The following is a 26052-nucleotide window of genomic DNA, read 5'->3' as shown; positions in this document are numbered from 1 at the left end:
GTTGTGGTCATAAGTGAAGGACTACCTGTATTTGTATAGTAACTATTGATAAAATACACTGATACTTTAAAGAAGCATTTGTCTTGAATAATTAGATTCCAATGATAATGAAATCAATTTCTACAGTTGATTTTGACTGCTTAGTGCTACTGAATGTAATCTGGGAATATTCCAGTCATCAAGAAATAGTACAACTATAGATAGCAGTGGTACAAAATGTTTAATGTATCTGCAATGTCGATACAACAACTCAACACATTTGCATAATTTTTCATTCTGAAAGCTTGGCAAGTTTTCAAATTCAAGACACTCTCTTCATGCACAAGCATTGATTCAATTGTTTTTTTTCATACATACATTAAAATTTTTCATCCATCTATTCCAATCAGTCATCAACTATTATAAAAACATAACTGTTCTAGATCAACAACTTACTGGACCATACTGGATTTTACATACAAGCTTGTTAGTGTTAGTCTACGTTATATTTCTCATTATGTTCTTAAAAGATATTAATTTCACAAGAGATAACATGCATTAAATTATCAGGTAGCTAGTATACCGTATTTTTCGGAGTGTAAGACACATCAGAGTATAAGATGCACCTTAGTTTTGGGGGAAGAAAATAAGAAAAAAGATGATTGGCGGTTGGATTGGCCTCCTGGAATACCCCCAATCAGCTGTTCCCAGAGGTGAATTTTAGCAACAGGTTTGCCTTGCTTTTTTTTTCAGCCTCTGAAACTTTGTTTCAGAAAAAACTTTTTTTTCTGCCTCTGAAAGCGTCCGAAACAAAGCTTCAGAAAAGCCTCTGAAACTTTTGTTTCAGAGGCTTTTTTCCTGAAGCTCTGTTTGGAGGCTTTTTTCTGAAACTTCATTTCGGAGGCTTTTTTCAGCCTCTGAAACCTCCGTTTGAGAGGCTGGCAGGGCTACATTTGGAGTATAAGATGTACCCAGATTTTCATCCTTTTTGGGGGGGGGAAAGGTGCATCTTATATTCTGAAAAATACGGTATGTCATTTGACAAAGCAGGAGCTATTTCATTTAAAAAGTTAGCTCACCACATACGTTAACACAGTAAACTTACTAATACAAGATTTTGAGTAATGTGCTTCCCTATCTTATTTGTTTTTCAAAGCAAGTCTTACTGGAGGCACGTCATTTGTTTAAATTAGTAGTAGTCACTTTGACAATTAAATTTCTGCACTTGTAGATACCCACATGTTGCAGTACACTAGTAAACAATGTACAGAACTTCTTTGGCACAATAAAGCATTTCCTCATAGTCCTCAAAATTAGAGGTCCCTGTAAGTATGAATGTTTTACACAAGATCGTATTAATATACTCAACCATTGCTAGTAATGCTGGAAAATAAACTCTTACTAAATAGAATTGCACTTCAAAGTTTAAATTGCAAAGCTTCAAAAATTAAATAAAGTTTACTGTTATCATAGCTATTTGGCCCTCATTTTAAAATTTTATTACAGAATAAATAGCAAAAAATAGATTTAATCAAAAAATTGCAAAATACTTAAAGCATTTATATGAAAATCTAGTGTCATATTTTCTTAGAGGTTTTAGAATGAACTACTATTAATTGTAATATTTTCCTTGCAGATTGAATCTAGTGATTAAGAATAGTTTTCCTTTATACTGGATTTTAGTCTTAATTGTTTGTTGAAAACATGAATATTGTTATGGAGTTGATGTGTATTTTTGTTTTCAAAAACAGTTTTTTAGATTTATGGAAACAAAAAAGAAAGCATTTTTAAAAAATTGAGTTGACATTTTATAAGTCTTAATGATAAATTAAGGAATGCCAATTGAATGCAGACACAAAAGCTTCTTTCTGTTTAGACTTGTTCAAGAAGGTGTTAGTCCAGGACTTGTTATCTCTGTTGTAGGACTTGCAAGACATTCACTTGATTTCAGGCTGGTGAGAGATTTGTAACTTGCAACTGATGTCAAAGAACCACAAAGGCCAAGTAATGAAGGAGTATCTTCTTTTCCTATTGAAGAAAGTTTTAACTCTTAGTTTAATAGTAGTAGTAAACACATGAGATGTTCAAGGCAGGATTAAATGATTCTTTCTCTAAATCTTCTACCCAAACCACTGCTATTTCAAGAAAGTAAGTAGGATTGTATACTTCACATTCTTCTTTCAAGCTGCTATTATATGTGCTGATGAACAGGAACAAACTCATGAAATTTCCCTTGTACATAGCATGACAGAATCAAAAGCAAATCATATTAAAATACCAGAAATTACTATGCCTATATTTTTCATATAATATAATATATTTTATTATTTTTCTATCTTCGCCTGTATATTTTCAAATCAGCACTTTTGTTGAAATACCAACTGTGCTATATCCAAATAAGCTTAGAAAGGTTAAATATTTATTTACCCTAGACAACCCATGACTCGTTGGATCATCATTTCAGAGATATTTCCTTCCCTAAACAGAGACTCACCATGGGCAAAAAACAGTGGGATCAGGAGTAACTTCTAACTTCCTGGTAGTCCTGCTAGGTTTCAAAGTATATCTAGCAGGGTTTCCAGATTCTGTAACAGTTATGCCATCCACCTGGTAAACTTGCAAGATTTGTTTTTCTCATCGTGTACATGTATACATCTGAACTAGACTGTGTTTTTTCTCTGTAGTATAATAAATGTGGGTATATGCTTATTTTTGTATTTATTTATTTTTGTCATGTTTATGTAGTGTATATTGGAGGTGGTGACCCTTTGAGAGCTGCATGCAATGAAATTTCATTTTAATGTATGCCAATTAGTGTACATTCGAAGTGACAATAAAATTATTCTAAGTCCTGCCGGTTTGACTGCAGCTGACTATCCTTCAACAGTTTATTGTGGGATTAATCTATCCAGCCTCTGGTAGATAGATCTACCTGATCTCCAGTGGCTAAAGAAGGGCCTGGTCTACCTGATCTCCAGACTAGTCTACTGAATCTCTGGGCAGGGGCACATAGCAGTATTGAAGGCCACAAATTTGCCAATTTCAAGCTACTTCCCCATCCCACCAGGCAGAGGCAGGGAGCTCTTATGGCTAAAGAAAATAAAATCTCAATGGTTTTTGAAGATGAGCTAACACAACTATTTTATTCTACGAGACAGAAAGCAGTGTCAAAAGTGTTTCAGTCCAATCAATTTAAAATATCAGACTTACACTGAAATGTAGGTTTATTGTATTTTGTTATGTTATTCAAACCGTTTTGCAATTCTACAATTTACCATAAGATGGAGTTTTATTCTTTGATGAAAATATTTTTTCAACATTATGGCAGCTTCATATTAATTTCAGACCCCACACTACAACCAATACCAGGACAGAGTTCGATGGATTGTAATTTGCTCTCAAAATCAAAGCTGAACAGATAGCAAAGGGATTAGATAGATAGAAATATTACATAAATTTGTATTATCTATGAAAACTATATAATTATATTGATTCTCCAAAAGGTAAGAAAAAGCAGGGATTCCATGTTCCAAATACTGCCTGAATAAATGTAATTGTATTACTCCACAACAATATATACATAATATCATTACAAATCAGGCAAGTATAGTCTCAAACCTATATGTAAACAGATTACAAATCATACATTTATGCTATTTATACTAAATTCATTCAACTGAATTTAATTTTGAATTGCAGATTTGTATTTCTCAAGCTCTACGTAGAACAACTGTATAGTCTTAGGTATACCTGGAAATTAGTCATTATGCACAGATATTTGGGATTGTTCACCCTACCTTCACTAAGTAAATTTAGTCCATCTTGCTTCCCATCTGCATCAGGTGGATTACCTGGATCCAGGGATGTCTGAGAAAAGCTTACATCAGCAGAGAGCTGGTCCAGGCTGTGATAACTCTTTCTGCAATATCAGTGACAATTAATTTCATTACTTTTGAACTGATACGCAGGAGAAATAACTATTTTTCACAATTTTCTATTTCCAGTATATCTTTTCATACAACTATGCATCCTTTAAATTATCTCCCCTGCCTCTGCCTCAAAATGTGTAACACAATATAATACATAAAATTGAAAAGGAGTTAAGACCATTAATACTATACTAATTGGAATTCAGCCCATAAACTTTTTTTTTTAATTCACATTTTTAAATTTTTGTTTGATTCTGCATTTTGTATTATTTTAATGGTAGTATAATATATTTGCTATTAGTGTTGTCTTATTTTATCACTTGAAAATTTTAATATATATATGTTTGTATATAATTAGCTATAGACTTATACAATTGTTTCAGTTGTTATCAAGTCTTAGTATTTATCAAAAATATCTAGGTATTTTGACTGAAAGAAAAGAATACTTTTTCTAATAATACTTTCAAAAAGTTTCAACAAAAACTGGGTTATTAATATTTCATTGTATCTTGCAGACGTAAGCAATATTACCAAAGGCAAATAAAACTTAACAAAAGTGATTACTCATAACAGTTATATTATCAATGCTATACCAAGCTAAAATGAATTGTAATACCATAGAAGCATACATGTGTCACATTCAAAAATGCCCCATCATATAAGCAGGATACAACTAGTGCATTATTATTTATGCCCTTTTGTATCATTTGCCTTTCCTGCATTGAATTTCTACACTGTTATAATTGGATAATGCAGATGCAGACCTACACTTTCCTTATATATACTTCTGTGTGTATATATGTATGCACTCACACAAACACAAAACTGAAAGTAAATTATGCTAATTGGTTGAAATATTTTGTCCTTAAAAATAAAAGTACAAATTTATTAATCTACATTAAATATGCATTTAAAATAAGGTTAATCCAGTGAAAGATCCCCTTTGAAATATATTAAATTCATAACAAGATGTTAAGGGTTGAATGTTACTTTCAATATGTTGAATGTGTAAAATTGTGGAAGGGTCATTAGCATATATGTTTGGGACTGCTCCAAAATGGTCCCTTTTTTATTTAATATTAATAGATATCTTAATAGCTTATTGGGAAGATAAATGAGATACAATGATACCGATGTAATATTGAACTATTGTCATATATTTGGAATTCAACATGCTTGATAAACTCATGATTTATCAAGCATGAATTGTAGCTAGAAATTAATGAAAATACATTCAATCCTTATTTGAAAGCCTGGACTGATGAAAATATTCATTTTCTACTATCAGCTGTTTGGTATTGACATCTAGACAGTTTGATCTACATGTCTTCATGTGGTCAAAGTTCGATTTGTTCTTTAATAACTTTAATGTATTTTATCATGAGTACTCAGAAAAATATTTTCTCCATTTATTTTTGTTCCGATGGTGTTTTTTTCTTTAATGTAAGCAATATTTTAAAAAAAGAAAAAAACCAGTCAGAGTCTTTGCTAAGGGATGTATGCATTTTAAAAACATTACTTAACCAAAAATGAAAACTTTAAACCTTAACATCAGTCTATATAAACATAATCAGATCCAATTTTTTTAACCTGTATGTCGCTTAGATACAAAAGGCAGTATCTGAGCAAAGGGTTACCCAAACCAACATCTCATTTATATTCCAAGTCTTTTTCCCATTCATAACTCTAAGTGTAATTAATCTTTAATATATAAAATGAATAGAAAATAATAAGCACAGCTAACTATCACTTCCTTACCAATCATATATTATTTTAACCATGCTAATTGGAACCTACTGGCACTGCTACTTCTTTCCTTGTTGTCTGTCTTGTTCTTGCCTCTCACAAAAAGCAAGCACACGTCATGTTGCAAAAGCAAAGATTATCAGCTCTTCTCCTTTCACAAGAAAAAATATATGTTTCTTACAAAATATTACATTAAACATAGTTGTAAATTATTTCAATTATTTTTCTTGGAAAGCAAGGCTTAAATATGAGATAAAACATAACTAAGCTATCAAATATCTGATTGTAACACTAGTCCTAATTATTATAATCCCCTTCATGGATTACTGCCTTGTTGTGGTGAAGGGGCTTGCATAGCTCAATGAAGCTATGAGCTATGCTGTTCAGGGACACCCAAGATGGACAGGTCATAGCAGGGAGTTCTGACAAAACGTGGTCCACTGGAGAAGGAAATGGCAACCCACTCCAGTATCTTTGCCATGAAAACCCCATGGACAGCACCAAAAGACAAAAAGATATGACTCCTGAAGATGAGCCCTCAGGTTGGAAGGTGTCCAATATGCTACTGGGGAAGAGCAGAGGGCTAGTACTAGTAGCGCCAGAAAGAGTGATGCGACTGGGCCAAAGCCGAAAGGACGCTCAGCTGTGGATGCATCTGGTAGTGAAAGGAAAGTCCAATGCTGTAAAGTTTTTTTCTCCATAGGAACCTGGAATGTAAGATCCATGAATCAAGGCAAGCTAGACGTCGTCAAAGAAGAGATGACAAGGGGCGGGGTTTGGCTTCCATCGCCGTCAGACGGTCCTTTGAGACCGCCAGCCCTGTCGCTCATAAAGAGCCGCCTTTACATTTGAAAGGCGGCTCGAAAAACTCCATTTCCTTAAGGAAATGTGAGACAGAGCAGGCGAGGGCAGATAGAGCCCTCTGCGAAGTCCCCAGAGTTTTTGTTTTACTCTTGGGGACGAAGCAGGATGAGGCTCCCTCTTTTCCTCACCGCTGCTCCGGGCTTCGGGAGAACTCTGCTTTTTGCAGAGCTAGGCGACAGGACCAAGCCATTTACTGAGAACTAACAGATTGTTTAAACAAAGAGGATGAGATCTGGACTCTGGACCCTAAATCGCAAGTATTTCTAATAATTTTATAAACGATTTTAAAAGCGAAGGAAAAAAAGTTTAAAATGGCGACTAGCTGAGGCTTGAGAAGAAGAAAGCTGAAAGTGAAAGTCCTTCCGCCTGAATAGTTTAACAAGCTACAAAGTAGCAGAAATAATAGCGCTGGCTAGAATTGAAAAGAAAAATTTCTACTTTATGTTTCTTTCTTCTTGGAGATTTGATTTGATATTGATATTGTCTGGAGAGAAGTCCTTTTCTTTAAAAAGAGTTTTTCTGTGTGGCAGGATGGCGTCTAAACTAACAAAGCCAGACAAACCAGCAGCGGGGGGGGGGGGTTCCTCCATTTACAAACTATGTGAACAAGTTTCGAACTTGCAGAATGGTTTTAACCTAAAAGAATTTGTTTTGGAGGAAATGGCAAGACATGACGAGATTGTGAACCAGAATTTTGAAAAATTTAGGCAGGAAATTAAAGAATTGATACAACTAAAGTATGATAATTTGCAACGAAAGATTGTAACAGTGACTAATGCTTTTTCAGAAATAGTCATAAAGATGGATAAAAATATCAAGTTATTAGAGTCTAAAATGGAGGAAGTTGATGATAAGATTTATAATTTGGATAATAAAATACAAAGAATTGAAAATGATTTGATAAATATTCAAGATAATAGCTCAGAAGTAAAGTCTAAAAAGGAAGCTGATCACGAGACTTACAATGCAGAAAACATAAAACAAGGGATTGAAAAAGAAGTTACAATGATGCAATACAGGCTCATGGAATTTGCGGTTAGAATGAGAGGCTTACAGGAAAATAATAGAGATGATTTAAGAAAAATATCTGCTGAAGTTCTGGCTGGGATTTTAAAGGTTCATCCTGAGGAGGTATCTTATAAGATTGACAAGGCCTATAGAGTAAATTCTTGGATTGCAAAGCAAAGGCAATTGCCTAGAGATGTGGTGATTTACTTTACAGATAAAGGAATAAGAAATGATATTGTGCAAAAATCCTTTAATTCTACTGTACAACTGAATGGAAGAAAGATCTGGATATATAAAGAGTTGCCGCCCAAGATGTTAAAAGACAAAAAGAAATTTGGATTTTTGGTGACTGAGCTAAAGAAACAAAACATCTCACTCAGGTGGGATGCTCCAGTTGGTATAATATTGAGATATCAAGGAGAAAGATATCAAATAAATACTGTTGAAAAAGCGGAAGAATTTTACTATAAGATTCTCAAAATGGGTTCAACATCTCCATGTATAATATATGAGTGGAATAAAGAAAAGCAAAATCAACAAGAGATAGAAATTCAGGATAAGCAGATGGAGGTGGAAGTAATGGAAAAACAACAAGTTACAGAGGTCTTTGTAGATGAGCCGCTTCTGGATTCTCCTTCAGAGGTCTCAGCTGGACTATTTATAAATACAAGAGAGGCGGCTTTGGATTCTAATGTGATGACTTATCAAGTAACAGACCAGTATGGAAATCAATCAGTTGATATACAACTCATAGAAAAGAAACCAGAATAGAGATCTACGCCACAAAAGCAAAACCAACAAGATCAAGTTATAGATCAGCATGGAAACCAAACAGTTGATATACAACTTACAGAAAGGAAACCAGGATGGAGATCTAACCCACAAAAAGTCAAGAAAAGAAGAAGCAGGTCTTACAAAAATAAAAACTTTTAGACTAAACAACAGTGTAATGCCAGTTATCTAAGAGATGATTGAATACATGAAAATATAGCTGAGGCAAAGTATTGGTTTATATTATCTTGAGGAGAGTGACAGACCTCTGCAGTGCTGTACTTTTGGGATGTGAAAATGGCCTTAAACTGAATGGATTGGAACTATCTATTTTGGATTCTTTGATAAATGTATTACGTTTATGCTGAGCTACAAGGCAAGAGAGTTATGGGTTTGGGGCACGCAGAAGATCTGGTTGTTACCCTATTACGATGGTTGGAATTAATAATTTAGATGAAAGACATTACAATAGACACTATATGGAATACAAATATAAAGTCACTTTATATTTATCATCTACTTTATCATCTACTATTGATGGGGGCAGATGGTAATTGAAGATACTGAACATACTGTTGGAATTAGGATGTGATGTTACCCTAACATGGGTGATGGAGTTAACAATCCAGCTGAAAGACATTACAGAAGATATCATATGGATTACAAACTTAAAGTCATTTGAGGATTTTATTTATATAAGGGAATACTTCTTAGTGGTGTGGGCAGAAGAATAAAGATATTAAAAATTATTATGTATGGTAGTCCTGTAGGAAAGTGGGTGGAGACAGGTTATCTTATTGATTGTTTAGTTTAAGAAAAGGGATATTATGTTTAGATATGAATACATGTAAAAGATTTGAGTTAAGAGATATATGTATGGGGGTGGAGGAAATGGGCAGACTATGAGTTGAATAAATGTCAAATTAGGATTTATTATATAGTTTTATAGTTGAAGGTTGCTTTGAAATGTTATACTAATATATATAAAAGATTTGAATTAAGAGATATATGTATGGGGGAGGAGGAAAAGGGTAGATTATGAGTAGAAATTGCTAAACTGGGGGATATAATAATATTATTATGCTAAATTAGGAGTTATTATATAATGTTACAGTTGAATGTTATTTTGAAATGTATAGTATAAGGGGGATATAATAATATTATTAGAAAGAAAGGGTCAGCGTATGGGGGGTGGAGCAAAGGGATGGTAAAGTATTATATAATCTGTTATGAATTTGGATTTTATTTTGGAGAAGCCAGAGGGGGAGGGGAGGGGGAGGGGGGGTTAGGGAGGAGGGGGAGAAAAGGGGGAAAATTTGTATTTGAAAAACTTTTTCAATAAAAAAAAAAAGAAGAGATGACAAGACTGAACATCAACATCTTAGGAATCAATGAACTAAAATGGAGAGGAATGGGTGAATTTAATTCAAATGACCATCAGGTATACTACTGCAGGCAAGAATCCCTCAGAAGAAATGGAGTAGCCTTCATAGTCAATAAAAGAGTAGGAAAAACAATACTGGGATACAATCCCCCAAATAACAGAATGATCTCAGTTCGAATTCAAGGCAAACCATTCAATAACACAGTAATCCAAATCTATGCCCCAACCACTGGTGCTGAAGAGGATGAAATTGATCAGTTCTATGAAGCCCTACAGCACCTTACAGAATTAACACCAAAAAATGATGTCCTTATTATCATGGGGAATTGGAATGCTAAAGTAGGAAGCCAAAAGATAACTGGAATAACAGGCAACTTTGGCCTTGGAGTACAAAATGAAGCAGGGCACAGGCTGATAGAATTTTGTCAAGAGAATACGATGGTCATAGCAAACACTCTTTTCCAACAACCTAAGAGACGACTCTACACATGGACATCACCAGATGGTCAACACAGAAATCAGATTGATTATGTGCTCTGCAGCCAAAGATGGAGAAGCTCTATACAGTCAGTAAAAACAAGACCAGGATTGTGGCTCAGATCATGAGCTTCTTGTTGCAAAATTTAGGCTTAAATTGAAGTAGGGAAAAGCACTAGGCCACTCAGGTATGAACTCTGATGAATATACAATAGAGGTGACAAATAGATTTAAGGAATTAGATCTGATAGACAGACTGCCTGAAGAACTATGGACAGAGGTTCACAACATTGTACAAGAGGTAGCAACTAAAACCATCCCAAAGAAAAAGAAAGGCAAGAAAGCAAAATGGTTGTCTGAGGAAGCTTTGCAAATAGCTGAGGAAAGAAGGGAAGCGAAAGGCAAGGGAGAAAGAGAAAGATACATCCATTTGAATGCAGAATTCCAGAAAATAGCTAGAAGAGATAAGAATGCCTTCTTAAATGAACAGTGCTAAGAAACAGAAAAAAACAATAGAATAGGGAGGACCAGAGATTGCTTCAAGAAAACTGGAGATATGAAAGGAACGTTTCATGCAACGATGGGCATGATAAAGGACCAAAATGGCAGGGACCTAACAGAGGCAGAAAAGATTAAGAAGAGGTGGCAAAAGTACATAGAAGAACTATTTAAGTGTGAGCTTAACATCCCTGATAACCACGATGGGGTGGTCACTGACCTTGAGCCAGACATCCTAGAATATGAAGTCAAATGGGCTTTAGGAAGTCTGAGCAACAACAAAGCTAGTGGAGGAGACAATATTCCAGCTGAGCTATTCAAAATCTTAAAATTGCTACACTCAATTTCTCAGTAAATATGGAAAACTCAACAGTGGCCACAGGATTGGAAAAGGTCAGTTTACATTCCAATTCCAAAGAAAGGCAATGCCAAAGAATGTTCAACCCTAACCCTAACCATGCTAGTAAGGTTATGCTTAAAATCCTACAAGCTAGACTCCAGCAGTATGCGTACTGAGAACTACCAGAAGTACAGGCAGGATTTCAAAGAGGCAGAGGAACTAGAGATCAAATTGCCAACATACGCTGGATCATGGAGTAAGCTAGGGAGTTCCAGAAAAACATCTACTTCTGCTTCATTGACTATACTAAAGCCTTTGATTGTGTGGATCATAACAAATTGTGGCAAGTTCTTAAACAGATGGGAGTACCAGACCATCTTATTTGTCTCTTCAGAAATCTCTATGCGGGTCAAAAAGCAACAGTGAGAATTGGACACGGAACTACCGATTGGTTCAAAATTGGGAAAGGAGTCTCGCAAGGCTGTATAATGTCACCTTGCATATTTAACTTATATGCAGAGCACATCATGAGAAAGGCGGGGCTAGATGAATCAAATGTTGGAATTAAGATTGCCGGGAGAAATATCAACAACTTCAGATATGCAGATGATACCACTCTAATGGTAGAAAGTGAAGAGGAACTAAAGAGCCTTTTGATGCGGGTGAAAGAGGAAAGTGCAAAAGTTGGTTTGAAACTCAACATTAAGAAAACTAAGATTTTTAATATTGAAAAAGGAACAAGACAAGGTTGTCCGCTATCCCCACTGTTATTTATCTTAACATTAGAAGTCTTGCTGAATACTATACGGGACTCAAATTTATTACATGGCATAGCTATTAGGCATGAGGACTACAGGACCAGGGCATTTGCAGATGATCTGGTTGTTACCCTAACACAGCCGATGGAATCAATAATCCAGATAAAAGACATTATAAATGAATACGGTATGATATCAGGATTTAGGTTGAACCAGAAAAAGACTAAGATGATTGTTAAAAATATGACACAAGATCGGAAGCAGGAACTTGAAAGCAAGGCAGGCTTTGAAATAGTATCAAAAGTTAAATATCTAGGAGTTCAAGTTGTAGATTCGAATATAAAATTATTTCAAAATAACTATGAGGTGTTGTGGCGAGAGGTACAAAAGGACTTGGAGACTTGGAAAAAACTGCAGCTGTCGTTGCTTGGAAGAATAGCAGCAGTTAAGATGAACGTTTTGCCTAGATTTCTTTTTTTGTTTCAAATGATTCCGGTGCTTAAAAGTGACAAGCAATTGAGAGAATGGCAAAATGGATTGAATAAGTTTATTTGGAATGAGAAAAAGCCGAGAGTTAAACTGAAAATAATGCAAGATGCTCCAGAAAGGGGTGGTCTTAAACTTCCAAATCTACAATTGTATTATGAAGCAGCAGCCTTGACGCAAGCAAGTGATTGGTTTGGAAGGATAAAGACTGGAATATTGAATATAGAAAGTCATGACCTTGAACTTGGATGGCATGCATATTTATTTTATGAGAATAAAGTGGATAAAGTATTTAAAAGCCATATACTTAGGAACTCTTTGATGAGAGTCTGGAAGAAGCACCGACTCAAATGGGATTATAAAATACCGCTTTGGCTGGATCTTGGTCATACCATGTGGAATACAAATATAATGTCACTCGGGGCGGTTTTATATAAAGAAGTTATTTTTACAGATGCGGGCAGATGGCAACTGAAGACATTAGAAACGCTGTTGGAAGAAGGGATTAATTTAACTTGGCTACAGTATAATCAACTCCAATTGAGATGGAAAGAGGACCAAAAAACTGGTATAATGTTGCATGAAGAATAATTGGTTAGTCATATAAAAGAGAAAGGTCCATATTAAAAGGGTTTATAATGTTTTGCTAGAAAGGGACTCAGAAACTGAACTGGTTAAAGATTGTATGATAAAGTGGGCACAAAATTTTGCAGAACCAGTGATGTTGGAAACATGGGAAAAAATATGGGTCCAGAATGTTAAATTTACACAGTCGTAGAATTTGAGGGAAAATTTTTATAAAATGTTTTACAGGTGGCATTTAGATCCTAAGAAGTTATCGTGTATGTATCCTAATGTTCAACCAAAATGTGATTGTTTAGATGCTACATATTATCACATTTGGTGGACTTGCAAGAAAGTGAGGGCTTTTTGGATAAAAATTTGGTGGGTTATGCAAAATGTTTTGAAGAAAAAACTTCAGTTTTCTCCACAATTGTTTTTATTGGGTATAGTTAAGGGTTTTACATTGGGTGAAACAAAGTTGATATTGTATATGGTTACGGCAGCGAGATTACTGATAGGTCAATATTGGAAAAACGATACTATGCCCACCATTGAAGAATGGACTTTGAAGATGGCCAGTTTTGCAGAGATGGCGAAGATCTCAGCATACTTAAAAGACCGAACCCAAGAGACTTACGTATGGGAGTGGAAAAAGTGGATAGATTATGTGCAGAATAAATACCAAATTAAGAAATATCAGATAGCATTTAGTTGAATGAATGTATCATGTATGGTTATATTAATTGAGTTTTATGAAGGTATTAATAGTATACAGGGGGCGGAGGGGTTTAAGTTTTATAAGTTTTATAAAATGTATTTTTCAATTAGGATTTCATACTGTGGAAGTCCTGGGACGGGAAGGGGAGGGTTAGGGAGGGTATGGGGGGTTTGGGGGGGGAAACTGGGGAGAAAATGTATTTGTAAAACTTTTTAAATTAAAAAAAAAAAAAGAAAACTAAGATCATGGCATCCGGCCCTCTCAATTCCTGGCAAATAGATGAGGAAGAAATGGAGGTAGTGACAGATTTTATTTTCCTGGGCTCCAAGATCACCACAAATGTGGACTGCAGGCAAGAAATTAAAAGATGTTTGTTCCTGGGAGGAACGCTACGGCAAATTTAGACAGCATACTAAAAAGCAGAGACATCACCCTGCCAACAAAAGTGCGTATAGTCAAGGCTATGGTTTTCGCAGTTGCAATATATGGCTGTGAAAGTTGGATCATAAGAAAGGCTGAGCGCCAAAGAATTGAGACCTTTAAACTATGGTTCTGGAGAAGACTCCTGCGAGTCCCTTGGACTACAAGGCAATCAAACTGGTCAGTCCTAGAGGAGATCAACCCTGACTGCTCTTTAGAAGGCCAGATCCTAAAGATGAAACTCAAATACTTTGGCCACCTAATGAGAAGGAAGGACTCACTGGAGAAGAGCCTAATGCTGGGAAAGACTGAGGGCAAAAGAAGGGGACAACAGAGAATGAGGTGGCTAGATAGAGTCATTGAAGCAATAGGCGTGATCTTAAATGGACTCCAGGGGATGGTAGAGAAAAGAAGGCCTGGAGGAACGTTATCCATGGAGTCGCGATGGGTTGGACACAACTTCGCAATTATTCGCAATTATTATAACTTCCATTCATGACCAATATCAACTCTGAAACTATGTTGGCATATGAAGAGGGTTAATAATTCCACTTAATTATTAACCCTTTACTTATGCCAACATAGTTTCAGAGTTCTATAAATCTGAGAAAAACAAATGAAGTTCTTATATATTATCAAAATATGGTTGTCTATGAAATTCAGAGCTACTAGATGACTAATCTAAATTATTTAAATAAAATTAAACACATTAATGGAGGATAGATCTATCAATGATTATTAATTATGAATAACTGTATATTATTTATTATTTCCAAAATAATTCTAAATTGTGACAAGTAAAATAAAAGGTGAACTACCACCCACATGTCCTGTTTCGAGGTTTTCTGGATGCATGTAATCTTCAACATTGCAATGCAAGAAACTGATATAGAGAGACTTTGGGCCTTATTGATAAGGATTTCTCTTACTTTCTTACATACTAACCAAATCAAAATAGAATTCCTAAGTTTCAAGAAAATGTTGAGAATCTCCCAAAACATATATGCATAAATAGTTTGCTAATATTATTTAAAACTATCTTTAAATGTGTGTCTTAAAAAAATTATGTGTCCACACTTTCATATCATCCAGCAAAAAATGGTAAGCAGTAATGGTTGAACTGCAATTTATTGATGAGGAAATCTATATTTCTTCCAAAGAACTCATGGAAAACAAGTAACAACAAACTCTAAACTATGGTTGAGATAGAATAACTGTATACTACTACAGTTTTGGTACACTTTTTGTTACTAAAAATAAAATACTCATCTTGATAGCGTATGCATTAATAATAAACAACCTCATGTTAAACAATCAATAATATCCTAATGGGAATTTGTACCCAAAATTAAAAAGCAATACTCCTATGAGCATATTTAAATGATCTTAATTACTTCAGTGTACCATATATATATCACCCCAAATAATTTTTGTTCCAACAATTTTAGAAACTCTAATTGAAGATTTTAGCGTACTATAAATATTTGTTCCAAAGTTGAACTATTGGTCAATTAATCAAATACCAGTATTCTCCGATGCACAATATACTACAATATGCTTAATTATACCTTACCACCTTGTCAGATTGAGCTAACATGCAGTTTTTAAATTTTGAAATGAAAAACAATGCAAATCCAGTGGTGGGATTCAATTTTTTTAACAACCGGTTCTGTGGGCATGGCTTAGTTGGGGGTGTGTGGCTTGGTGGTCATGTGACTGGGTGGGCATGGCTAGCTGGTCATGTGACTGGGTGGGCGTGGCTATGTGCATAGGGACTACTCAGAGGGCTGAAAAAAGTCATTTCTGACTGGTCCTCGCACTTATGACCATCCTCACATTTATGCCCGTTGTGGTATTCTTAACAACCGTGTCAGTCATTTCACCACTACTTCTCTTCACCATGATGACAAGATAGGGTGTAAAACGTAAAATGTGAGGACAGTCATAAGTTCAAGGACTGGTCAAAAGTGCGAGGACCGGTCAAAAATAACTTTTTCAGCCTTCTGTCTAGTCCATATGCACATAGGGACGATTCAAAGGGCTGAAAAAGTAATTTCTGACTGGTCCTCACATTTTTGACCAGTCCTCGCACTTATGACCTTGCTCACATTTATGCCCGTTGCAGCATTCTTAACAACTGTGTCAGTCATTTCACCACTACTTGTTTTCACCACAGTGACAAGATAGGGCGCAAAATGTGAGGACAGTTGTAAGTTCGAGGACTGGTCAAAAGTGCGAGGACCAGTCAAAAATAACTTTTTCAGCCCTCTGAGTAGTCCATATGCACAAAAGGACTACCCAGAGGGCTGAAAAAAGTCATTTCTGACAGGTCTTCGCACTTTTGACTGGTCCTCACCCTTATGCCCATTGTAGCATTCTTAACAACCGTGTCACTCATTTCACAACTGCTTCTCTTCACCATGGTGACAAGATAGGGCAAAAAACGTAAAATGTGAGGACAGTGGTAAGTTCGAGAAGTGGTTAAAAGTGTGAGGACCAGTCAAAAATAACTTTTTCAGCCCTCTGAGTAATCCATATGCACAAAAGGATACAGCAATAGAGAGGGATGAAGGAAGGAAAAAGAGATGGAAGAAAGAAGGAGAGAGAGGGAAGGAAGAGAAGGGAGGAAGGAAGGGAAGGGAAATTAGAGTAGGAGTGAGGGTAAGAGAGGGAGGAAGAGAGGAGGAGAAGGTGAAAGGAAGAGGAAGTAGGGAGGAGGAGAAGCGGGGGGAGAAAAAAGTAAGAAGGAAAGAAAAAAGAGAGGTAGTAGATTTGAGGAGAAAGATTGCTGTACAGTAAAAAAGATAAAATGGAAGAAAAGCAACCCCAAATAAATATAAAGATATTAAGATAAAGAATGACTTGTTAAACTTTAAAGAATAAAAGAGAACAAATATGAATAAATAGCAATAATTAGAAACACACATACAAACATACAATTTATTTTCTTTGAACAGAGTATTTGGCCGGTTCACAAATTTAAACAGTGTTTAGTCATTTCAATTAAATTTACAATTTCTATATTTCCTTTTTGCCATATTTATTCCTTATCTATTTTTTAAAAAAAACCAATATTACCCTTCATCCTCATCTCTAATCTTAATCAAATTCAATTTTTCCCTTCTATTCTATATTATACCCCTTCCCATTGTTATCTATTTTTATATCCATCCTCACATTGGTTAATTATGTAATATTACAGTTTACATTTAATATAAATTCAACATTTTAATATAAATCAATTATATATATAATTGTATATATATAGTTAGTTATATAACTATCTTTTTTGTATATTAATCAATATGAACATGAATATTCCAATTATTTCCATGCAATCCAATTTCTTACAAATCAATTAATTATATTTACCAATAATAATAAACCAAATAATTTCCCCCATATATTCCTCCAAACCACAACCATTTCTGCTTTCAATACAATATACAATTAATAGTATCTCAATTATTACAATTCCCTAGTTAAATAGAGCTTTTTTTCTTTTGTGTTTTAAAATCTTGAACTCTCCTCTTTTTCCCTAAACTTCCCATTGTTTGCACCTACCTTTTTTGAGAAGAAAAGAAATCTGCCTGCCTAATTTTCCAATGTTGCAGCAACAGCAAAGCCAACAGCCTGCTTTACTTTCAGTTTCGTTTTTCAGCATAGGTAGGGGGAAAAAAATCTGCAACACTCTTTGCAAGCAAGCAGCAGAGCCCTGAGCAAAACAGCTGAGAGCAAATCAGCTGAGAGTCGGGAGGCCAATCTAATCAACGGGCTAATTAGCCTATGCTGAAACTCCGCGGGTCAATAAAATTACAAAAAAACACCGAACCGTTTGTTAAATTGCTGGCTCACCCACCCCTCCCCCACCACTATTTATTGGCAATAAATAGTGGTGCGGAGGGGCAGGGCAAGGGGCGGGGCGAGCCAGCAATTTAACAAACGGTTCGGCCGAACCGCCTAGAACCGGCAGAATCCCACCACTGTGCAAATCTGATGTAAAATTTAAAGCCTGCCAAAACCTTAATGCTGAACAAAGTATAGGAATCTTTCTTATGAGTTGGGCAATCTCTCTACAATTCTTAAGCATTATATTTGATTCAGTATGTTTCTAATAATGGTTAGTAAAGCCAAGATTGGAAAAGGAAAAAGATTCACATAAGAAAAAACACAGGATAGGCAGTATCTGAACAACTTGCAAGCCTTCCATTATGCTTGCACAGGTTTGATATATTTCTCAAGGACAGCCATTGTCACATGCAGTGCTCTCAAAAATTATGCAATGTCAAAATAATTTGAATGTTAGTTTTGCTTCCCATCTTTCCAATGTAGCAGATAATAAATTTCCTGAACAATTTGCATGGACAATCAAAATTAACAAAAACAACCTACTTACACAGGAAGTGGTTTACATTAATAGTAAATCACTTTGTGCACACACAACAGTGTAAAAATTGTATATTGGATACGATATAAACTATTTGTATTATAGCAGTCTAAATGTGTTTTAAGGTAATGAAATATTTATCACAAGTATTTCTGCTCTGTTTTAATAATTAGGCATTCAGCAGCTTTTGGTTGTCTGTTGAGATCTAAAATTCTGATGGATGAGATATGCGCGTGGATGAAAGTGAATGAGATTTCTGGGATTTTAGGAGCACTGCACAAATATATCAACTTACTCATCCCATTGCTTATTTTGCTTTCCATAAAGCAGCGTATCCAAGGCAACAGCATTAACATCCAGAACTCCTGGGGAAGGCCACTGATTGGTGAGATGGGTAGTTAATTCTTGTCTTGATCTTAAATCATTATTCTTTAGCACAGTTCTGTAAACACATAGTGAATTTCATGCCATTAAAAGTAATATCTTAAAATAAAGGAAGAAAATAGGCTGTTCTTGAAAGGTTTTCCTGCTACCATACTAAAGCATTTTCTCTCAAGAGATTTCTCAATCAAAATTTGACTCTTGAAGAACAAAATTGAATTTATATGACACTACAGTATGGGATGTTTTTATTGTATTCTACAAGAATAGATGATCAGTCAATTACAAATATGGAAATAAACACAATAAATTAAAACTGCTTACATAGTTTATCACATTTGATCCTAAGCAAACTACCAGTATACATTAAGATTGCTAATCTAAGTGCTAATTTATAGAAGAGCCTCCTGTTTCTCTCCTTCCCCTCCAAAAAAACCTAAGAGTTATCTCTGAATCAAGAACAGAACATTCAAAACAACTTCAAAGCTGATGTGAAGTAATGAAGTACCTATTCATATTTATTTCAAATTGGAGGTGGGATAATTGCAGGATATAAATGCTGCATACAAATAATTGCTGCAGCAAAATTAAGACATACAGGGTTTCTATATGGGTAATTATGGCAGAAGTAACAAATTTGAAAAAAAAGTTTAAATATTTTGGGAGCTGTATGTGTATATATGCATTATATACATACATAAACACATACATCATACTTTCAATTCTATGAAAAATTGAAATTGAGCTATATGTCACAAAATCTAAAATAGCAAGAAACAACCCTATGGTACAAATAATTTTTCCCAATCTCATGACTGTCACTTTTAGTCAGAAATATCAAACCTCAGTATGAGTCTCAATAAAGGCTGTCACTTGGGAAAGATTTAGAGTGTTTATAACTAATAGTACAACCACAGCTTTATTACTTACCAGTACCGTACTATGAATTCTCCTATTGGGTAATCTCCTTCACATATCCCTCTCTATGGAATGAGTTGTGATCACCACCTTGACGACTCAGATCTGTTGAAATTTCAAATGTCATGGATGTGAGCCCATGTGGTGTGTTAGCTGTCTTCTAATTTCATGTTAGTAGATAGTGTTAGAAAGTCCCTAAAGCAAGCAAACTAACACAAACACAGCATGCTGAGGAAATCTGAGTTTGCGGATTTATGGAGGAGATAACAATAGTAGAATTCAAGTTACTGATACGCAGTCTTTCTGCTGATCACGGTTATTTGCCAGGCTGTCACTCTGGGACTATCTCCCCAATAAGAAGGAAAAGGGAAGAGTGCAACAAGTGTAAAAAAAAAAATCCAGTTAGTTTTGGATATAAATAAATGTTCCAGATCAACTTCATATATTATGATGGCCTCATTAAATATCAGTTACATCATAATCACTAAGTATTTTTTATCTATGTAATCACAAACCAAATTATTTTTCTCTCAAGTAATGACTGAAATAGTTTTCAATCTCTTGAAACATTCAAATGTCCAATTTCTAATTCTGGGGAAAATGTCGAAATCAGTACACTGAAGAACTTTTGCATCTAAAGGAGCTCTTAGCATTTTGTTTGTATGAAACAGCTGAGCAATTCCCAATTTCAAAATATTTCATACTTTTTTCTTTTAAAGTTATATAAACTATTAGCTCCTTAAATAAATTCAGATTATGTCTATCATTTTCTTTCTGCCTAATACATTTGAAAATGTTATTATAATTTATAATTATAATTACAATTTATATTATATTATATTATATTATGAAATTATAATTTCATGTACAGGTGTTCTTACAATGTTCTATGTAGAATAGGCATCCAGTCTTCGTGAAAAATCACAGACTACAGATTACAAATAGTATAAAATGGTGCAAGTAAACTGCTATCCAGTACAAGATACTTTGATGCCGAAAGGTTTACACAGGTTGCCAGCTGCCTACTGGCCCAACTAAGATGCTGGTGCTGATTTGTAAACCTCTCAAAAACTCATGGTTTGGTTGCTGAGAAATCACCTCTCTTTTTCTAAATCTGTCCAATGACTTAGATCTGTAGAAAAGACCATTTTGAAGATGCCCTCTGTTACCAAAACCTGTGTGGTACATGGGAGAAGAGTCCTTTTATATAACTGTCAGGTTATGAAATGCTCTTCCTAGAGAGGTCCAACTCCTTCCCTCTCTTCCAATATTTAGAAAAGTCATAAAAAATAGAACTTATCATGATGGTTTTTCATCATTAGCTGATGCTGATTTTGTTGTTTTTAATTTTGTATTTTTGTTCCAAATCACCTTTAAAAGTTTATTCAAGTACAAAGCAGAATTTAAAATTAGTCAATCAGTCAACCTTTCTCAGAATTTAATAAAAGGAAATGTGACAAGGAATCACTTTGGACAATTTAGTTGCTGTACTGGAGTGGTGTGCAAACCATTATTGATAAGGTAGCCTTCAGTTTAATTTTTGTGGGCTGTGACAATTTCCAAGATTGCATCACAAAAATATTTTAGGTAAGATACTAGTGGTTAACAGCTGCATTTTTGCTGCTTTTTCCTGAAAGAAATCAAAATCCTGAAATAGTGTCTGCATACTACCCAGATTGCTTTTTTGTATGTATTTGAGGTACATGTACGATGGGTGTTTAGTTTTTAAAAATTATGAGCTGTATGCTTATTTTGCCAGAAGAGATCAGTGTGTTTAAACATGTGTTTGGGACATCATCAGTTTGCCTTTAGAATATGCAACTCCAATTTAATTATAGCTTGTTTGTTCAAATTTGGTAATTATCATTTATTATATAAACAGCATTTTGTACCTATATTTTTTCTATAACAAACAAGTACAAACCAAGTTTAAGCAATACTTATCAGGAATCAGTATAATGTAGTGACGAAGGATGGGCAAAAAATATGGGAAGTCCACTCTCAGTTACAGAAACTCAATGATTCATTCTCAGTCTAACCATTCTAACCTTCCATGACAACAGGAGTGTTGTCATGAAGAGCAAGGAGAAACTCTACTTAAGAGATATACATTTTAAACACACACACACACACACACACACACACGTTTGTCACCTGTGTCTGTGTTATCTCTATCTCAAACTGAACTGCAAAGAGTTCTAGTATTCTGTATTTTTTTCTGGAAATCCATTCATACTCCCGCACCATTTGAGGGAGTTCATCCCAAAGTGCATAGCTAAATGTCTACAGAGATTCTCAGTCATCCAGGTCATGGTTATCCCAAAGGTGCAGAAAACATCCTGCAGAAAACACAGCTCCACAACACAGTCCTTTCAGCAGTTCCAAAAAGGCTCCACACACATTTTCATTACTCAGATGACCCTCAGGACACAAACAAACCTCCAAGTAGACTCAACAACTCTCTAAAAGAATGCAAATGACCAGCTGTCTATAAGGAATATAAATCTTTCCATTCCCCACCATCTAGTCAGAGCTTAAGAAGCTTCACTTGATATACCCACACTGTAACATTTATAAATAGAAGAAAACGGACATTGACATCCCCTAAACTCCACTGAAAATATTACCTAGCCTGATAATGAAACGTTCGGAAACCAACCCACAACCTCAGACAGCAAACCTTCACCCTCATGCTACATCAAAGCTACAGATATTCGTCACTACTGCAAATTTAAATCTATTCTAATGTCCCATGTGCTGGCATTTTTTAAAATGAAGCATGGATGCGATCATGTGATAAAAGCGATAGAGAAAGTTATGATTGGATTCAGAATTAAATGAGATTATATGATTTTACAAATCTACTATGACAACAAAATCCAAAGCTAATGATGATAACTTTAAATCTTAAATAATTTATGCTCAACTAATGTAAAAAAAAATACTAACAAGAAATAATTAAGATTAGCAAAATTAAGATTTTTGAGTTGTTGTTATGTTGGCATTTATTACGCCTCAATCACAAAACATCCGTTTTCCAGAAAGCAAGCTAAAAACAAGATAGATGGTACTATCATCTGAACTCTGTTTGCAGAATCTGCAGGGTTCTGCTCCACCAGGATGTTTCAAAATACATAGTATTTCACATATTTCTTCAGAATGTCTATAACAGATATGCAAAATAATATATACACATATTAATTTAACCATGAATCTTACAAGCTAATACAGAATAAAATATGCTAACAGAGCTGCCTCATATAATACAGGGTCCACAATGCCAAATACCTGAAATTCTGGTTGAGAGACAATTCTGATTTACTCTGAAAAGCAGTCTAGCCTTCATATTTTTCAATACTTAAGCTACATCAATTAAAATTCATTGATGAGACATATTACAGACTATTTAGGATGCAGAATCTGTTTGAGAAATCCAACAATAAAGTTTTGCTTCTCTTGTTAAGTATTAATTAAATCTTCAGATAAGATATATGGCACAGAATCAGTGTGAAAGGAATTAGTTATATGAATATAGTACTATGTATAGTAATAATACTACTGTGTTTCCCTGAAAATAAGACCCTGCCTTATATTTTTTTGAACCCTGAAATAAGTGCTTGCCTTATTGCCATCCTCTCAAAAGCCCGATTGGACTTATTATCAGGGGATGTCTTATTTGGGGAGGAAACAGGGTACTACTAGTAGTAGTACCATGTTTCCCCGAAAATAAGACCTCCCCAGATAATAAGCCCAATCAGGCTTTTGAGCACATGGGCTAAAATATCCCCCAAAATAACCCCCCCCCGAAAATAACCCCCCCCCCGAAAATATTTAAACGCATGCACACCTGGTCCCTGCCATTTCCTCTGGTTAGGGTTAGGGAGACGGAGCTGGAAATCAGGTAAGACAGCAAGAAGAGCCCCATCTTACTCCACATGCCCCAAAATAATAAGACCTCCCCAAAAATAAGGCCAAGTGCTTATTTCGGTGTTCAAAAATATAAGACAGGGTCTTACTTTCGGGGAAACACAGTGGTAGTAGTACTAACATGATGCTTTTATAAAAATATGGGATAAGGTTTTGGCTGCTTAAAACTCCACCTCTTCATTCTTTTGATTTAATTTATTTTGGTGCCAAATCAGTAGGAATTAAATATATACTGACTGTAACTGGATTCAATCAGCCTTTTTAGATGCATAACAGGTGAATAGAATTTAATTCTATTCACCTGTTATTAATACAATCTGTGCTGATATTTAAGTAAAAAATGTTTGTGCCAGATACTTTAATCCAAAGATATTTTTTCAACGGAAGATTCTTTGTTTTAGTAGATGTCTTTTCCTCTTTGCTTTGCAGCCTGCCTAACCTACTGCTTCAGAGAATCCTCCAATTCACCGGAGAGCCCCTGAATTCACCAGAATTGTTTGTTGCATTTGCAGAAATGCAGTCCAGTAGGTATTATGCTTAAACCCATTCATATGCACCATTAAAATCATGATCTTTAACTCAGTTAAATCAGTAAGCTAATTTTGTTGACTGCTGATTGCAGCAGTTTGGCAGTTCGATTCTCACCAACTCATGGTTGACTCTGCCATCCATCCTTCCGAGGTTGCTAAAATGAGGACCCAGTTTGTTGGGGGTAATATGCTGACTCTGTAAACTGCTTAGAGAGGGCTGTAAAGCACTGTGAAGCTATATAAATCTAAATGCTGTTGCTAGTGCTAGTGCTCTCATATACATTGGATAACATACCATAATCTAGATGAAGAATGATGTTTAAGATGGGCGACTTTTAATAACCAGCACCAAACAGATCCAACAAAACTCTTTCAGGAATGCAGTCGCCCCCTAAACATGAAGCTATCTGAATAGAATCAGGACAGGACAGAACTAAAGCAAAGCTCTTTAAGTGGGGAATGGCAAGAATCTGCAATGTGACTGTACTAACTATAACACATACAATATAATTCAAGAATATCTCTTCAGGAAATTTCAAGGCACCTGGGATGATCTCATTGCAACCACATCAAAGCAATTAGATGGTTAGCTTCCTTAAATATTGAATTTTTGAATCTATATAATTATTGAAATATAAATATTGATTTAAAACATCTACAGTATACATATGCTTTATTTAAATTAAATTTGTATATCAGTGATTGCATAACTTCTGTTAATGTCATATACTAAATCTCTCTCTCGCTCTCTTCTCTCCTCTCTCTCCCTCCCTCCCTCCCTCCCTGTGTCACACACAAATTGGTGCTCACAGGACACAGAAAGATCTTATACAATTCACCACAGCTTCAACAGATAAGAAACTACAGCAGCTGTCTTAAGGAACCACTTTTGTAACCAACAACCTCTTGATTCAGTATAGCACAATCCAACATTTTCAGCTCAATTTATAAAATGAACAACAGCATATTTTATTCCAGTGAGCATTCTTTATCAGGCTCAGAGCACAAATAGGACTTCCTAATATCCTCATTTAGCCAGATATACCTGAAATCACACTTAGAGCATATTCCTCAAATCAGCAGTCATGTGTAAGTACTAATTTAACTTCTTTTTCACATAATTTATGTTGTGAAATCAGCACAACATATACAATATGATCCAAAATTCATTTGTCACAGAGCAAACCAGAGAGGTAACTGAAACAGAGGTACTAAAGACAGGCAGTAAAATAGATACATATCCTTTAGTACTTGCAGATCAATGTATTTCACAGTTGTTTGGTACTTAATGGGTGGTATGAACTTTTTTTCCAAAAGATGCTTTGAGTGCCATAATATAGGAACACAGCATCTGTATGCTGTGAACACTTGCATCCTTTTTGTAGGGTTATGCAATAAATAACAGCTACATGTTCTAGAAAGCTACACAGTAAATTCCAGCAATATTAAATGAGCTACTGGAACTACAAGAAGGGACTTTGAGTACAGGCTTTTGAATGATATAACTAAGCAATGTTATATCAATCTTTAAGTAACTCCTAATAACTTCCAGCAAAAAAATAATTTAAACTTCATCTTCCTATGAGATAGGCTGGAAAAGGTATCCCTGATGGAGTGTCTAATGAGCAGGCCACAAGGAAGGTCACAAAAGTAATGTTGTATTTCCTACTAAGATTAAATAGAGAGATACAAAAAACAAAGCAAGAAACTCCTTAATGTCATTTCTTACATATACGATATGGTACTGGACCAGGCTGGATTGGTCTGATGATCTACTTCCAGTTACCTTTACCTATCCAGTAAGATCTGGTAGGGTTAGTATGTTTAAAGGTTCCTTCATTTAGGCAAATTTGAACTGCTAAGACCAAGAAAATGTGTCTCTTCTGTTGCTGTTCCTATCCTTTAAAAAAGCTTCCTCTCTGAGATTCAGTTGATCCTTACTCCGCTTGCCTTTCAAAAAGCATTAC

General features: G+C 35.1%; 1 protein-coding gene across 2 annotated transcripts in view; it reads right to left on the bottom strand.

Annotated features, from left to right (window-relative positions):
- Positions 1-201: 201 nt before the first annotated feature.
- The window catches only part of RUNDC3B (RUN domain containing 3B), a 65258-nt gene continuing 39407 nt past the window's right edge, over positions 202-26052 (bottom strand). Inside the window, exons 9-11 of one of the 2 annotated variants that reach the window (XM_034402456.3) lie at positions 18625-18771; positions 3777-3898; positions 202-2007 (exon numbers count right to left, since the gene is read on the bottom strand). In XM_034402456.3, the coding sequence (XP_034258347.1) occupies positions 1862-2007; positions 3777-3898; positions 18625-18771 (415 nt within the window). In that variant the 3' untranslated portion in view covers positions 202-1861. The remainder of the gene's footprint in view (positions 2008-3776; positions 3899-18624; positions 18772-26052) is intronic. The other variant, XM_034402457.3, reaches the window with a different exon arrangement.

This window comes from Pantherophis guttatus, chromosome 4 (genome assembly GCF_059756535.1).
Source record: "Pantherophis guttatus breed Tessera chromosome 4, ASM5975653v1, whole genome shotgun sequence".
In the NCBI taxonomy this organism is placed as follows: domain Eukaryota; kingdom Metazoa; phylum Chordata; class Lepidosauria; order Squamata; family Colubridae; genus Pantherophis; species Pantherophis guttatus.
Note: the sequence above shows the minus strand (reverse complement) of the source record. Positions and strands in the feature narration are given on the sequence as shown.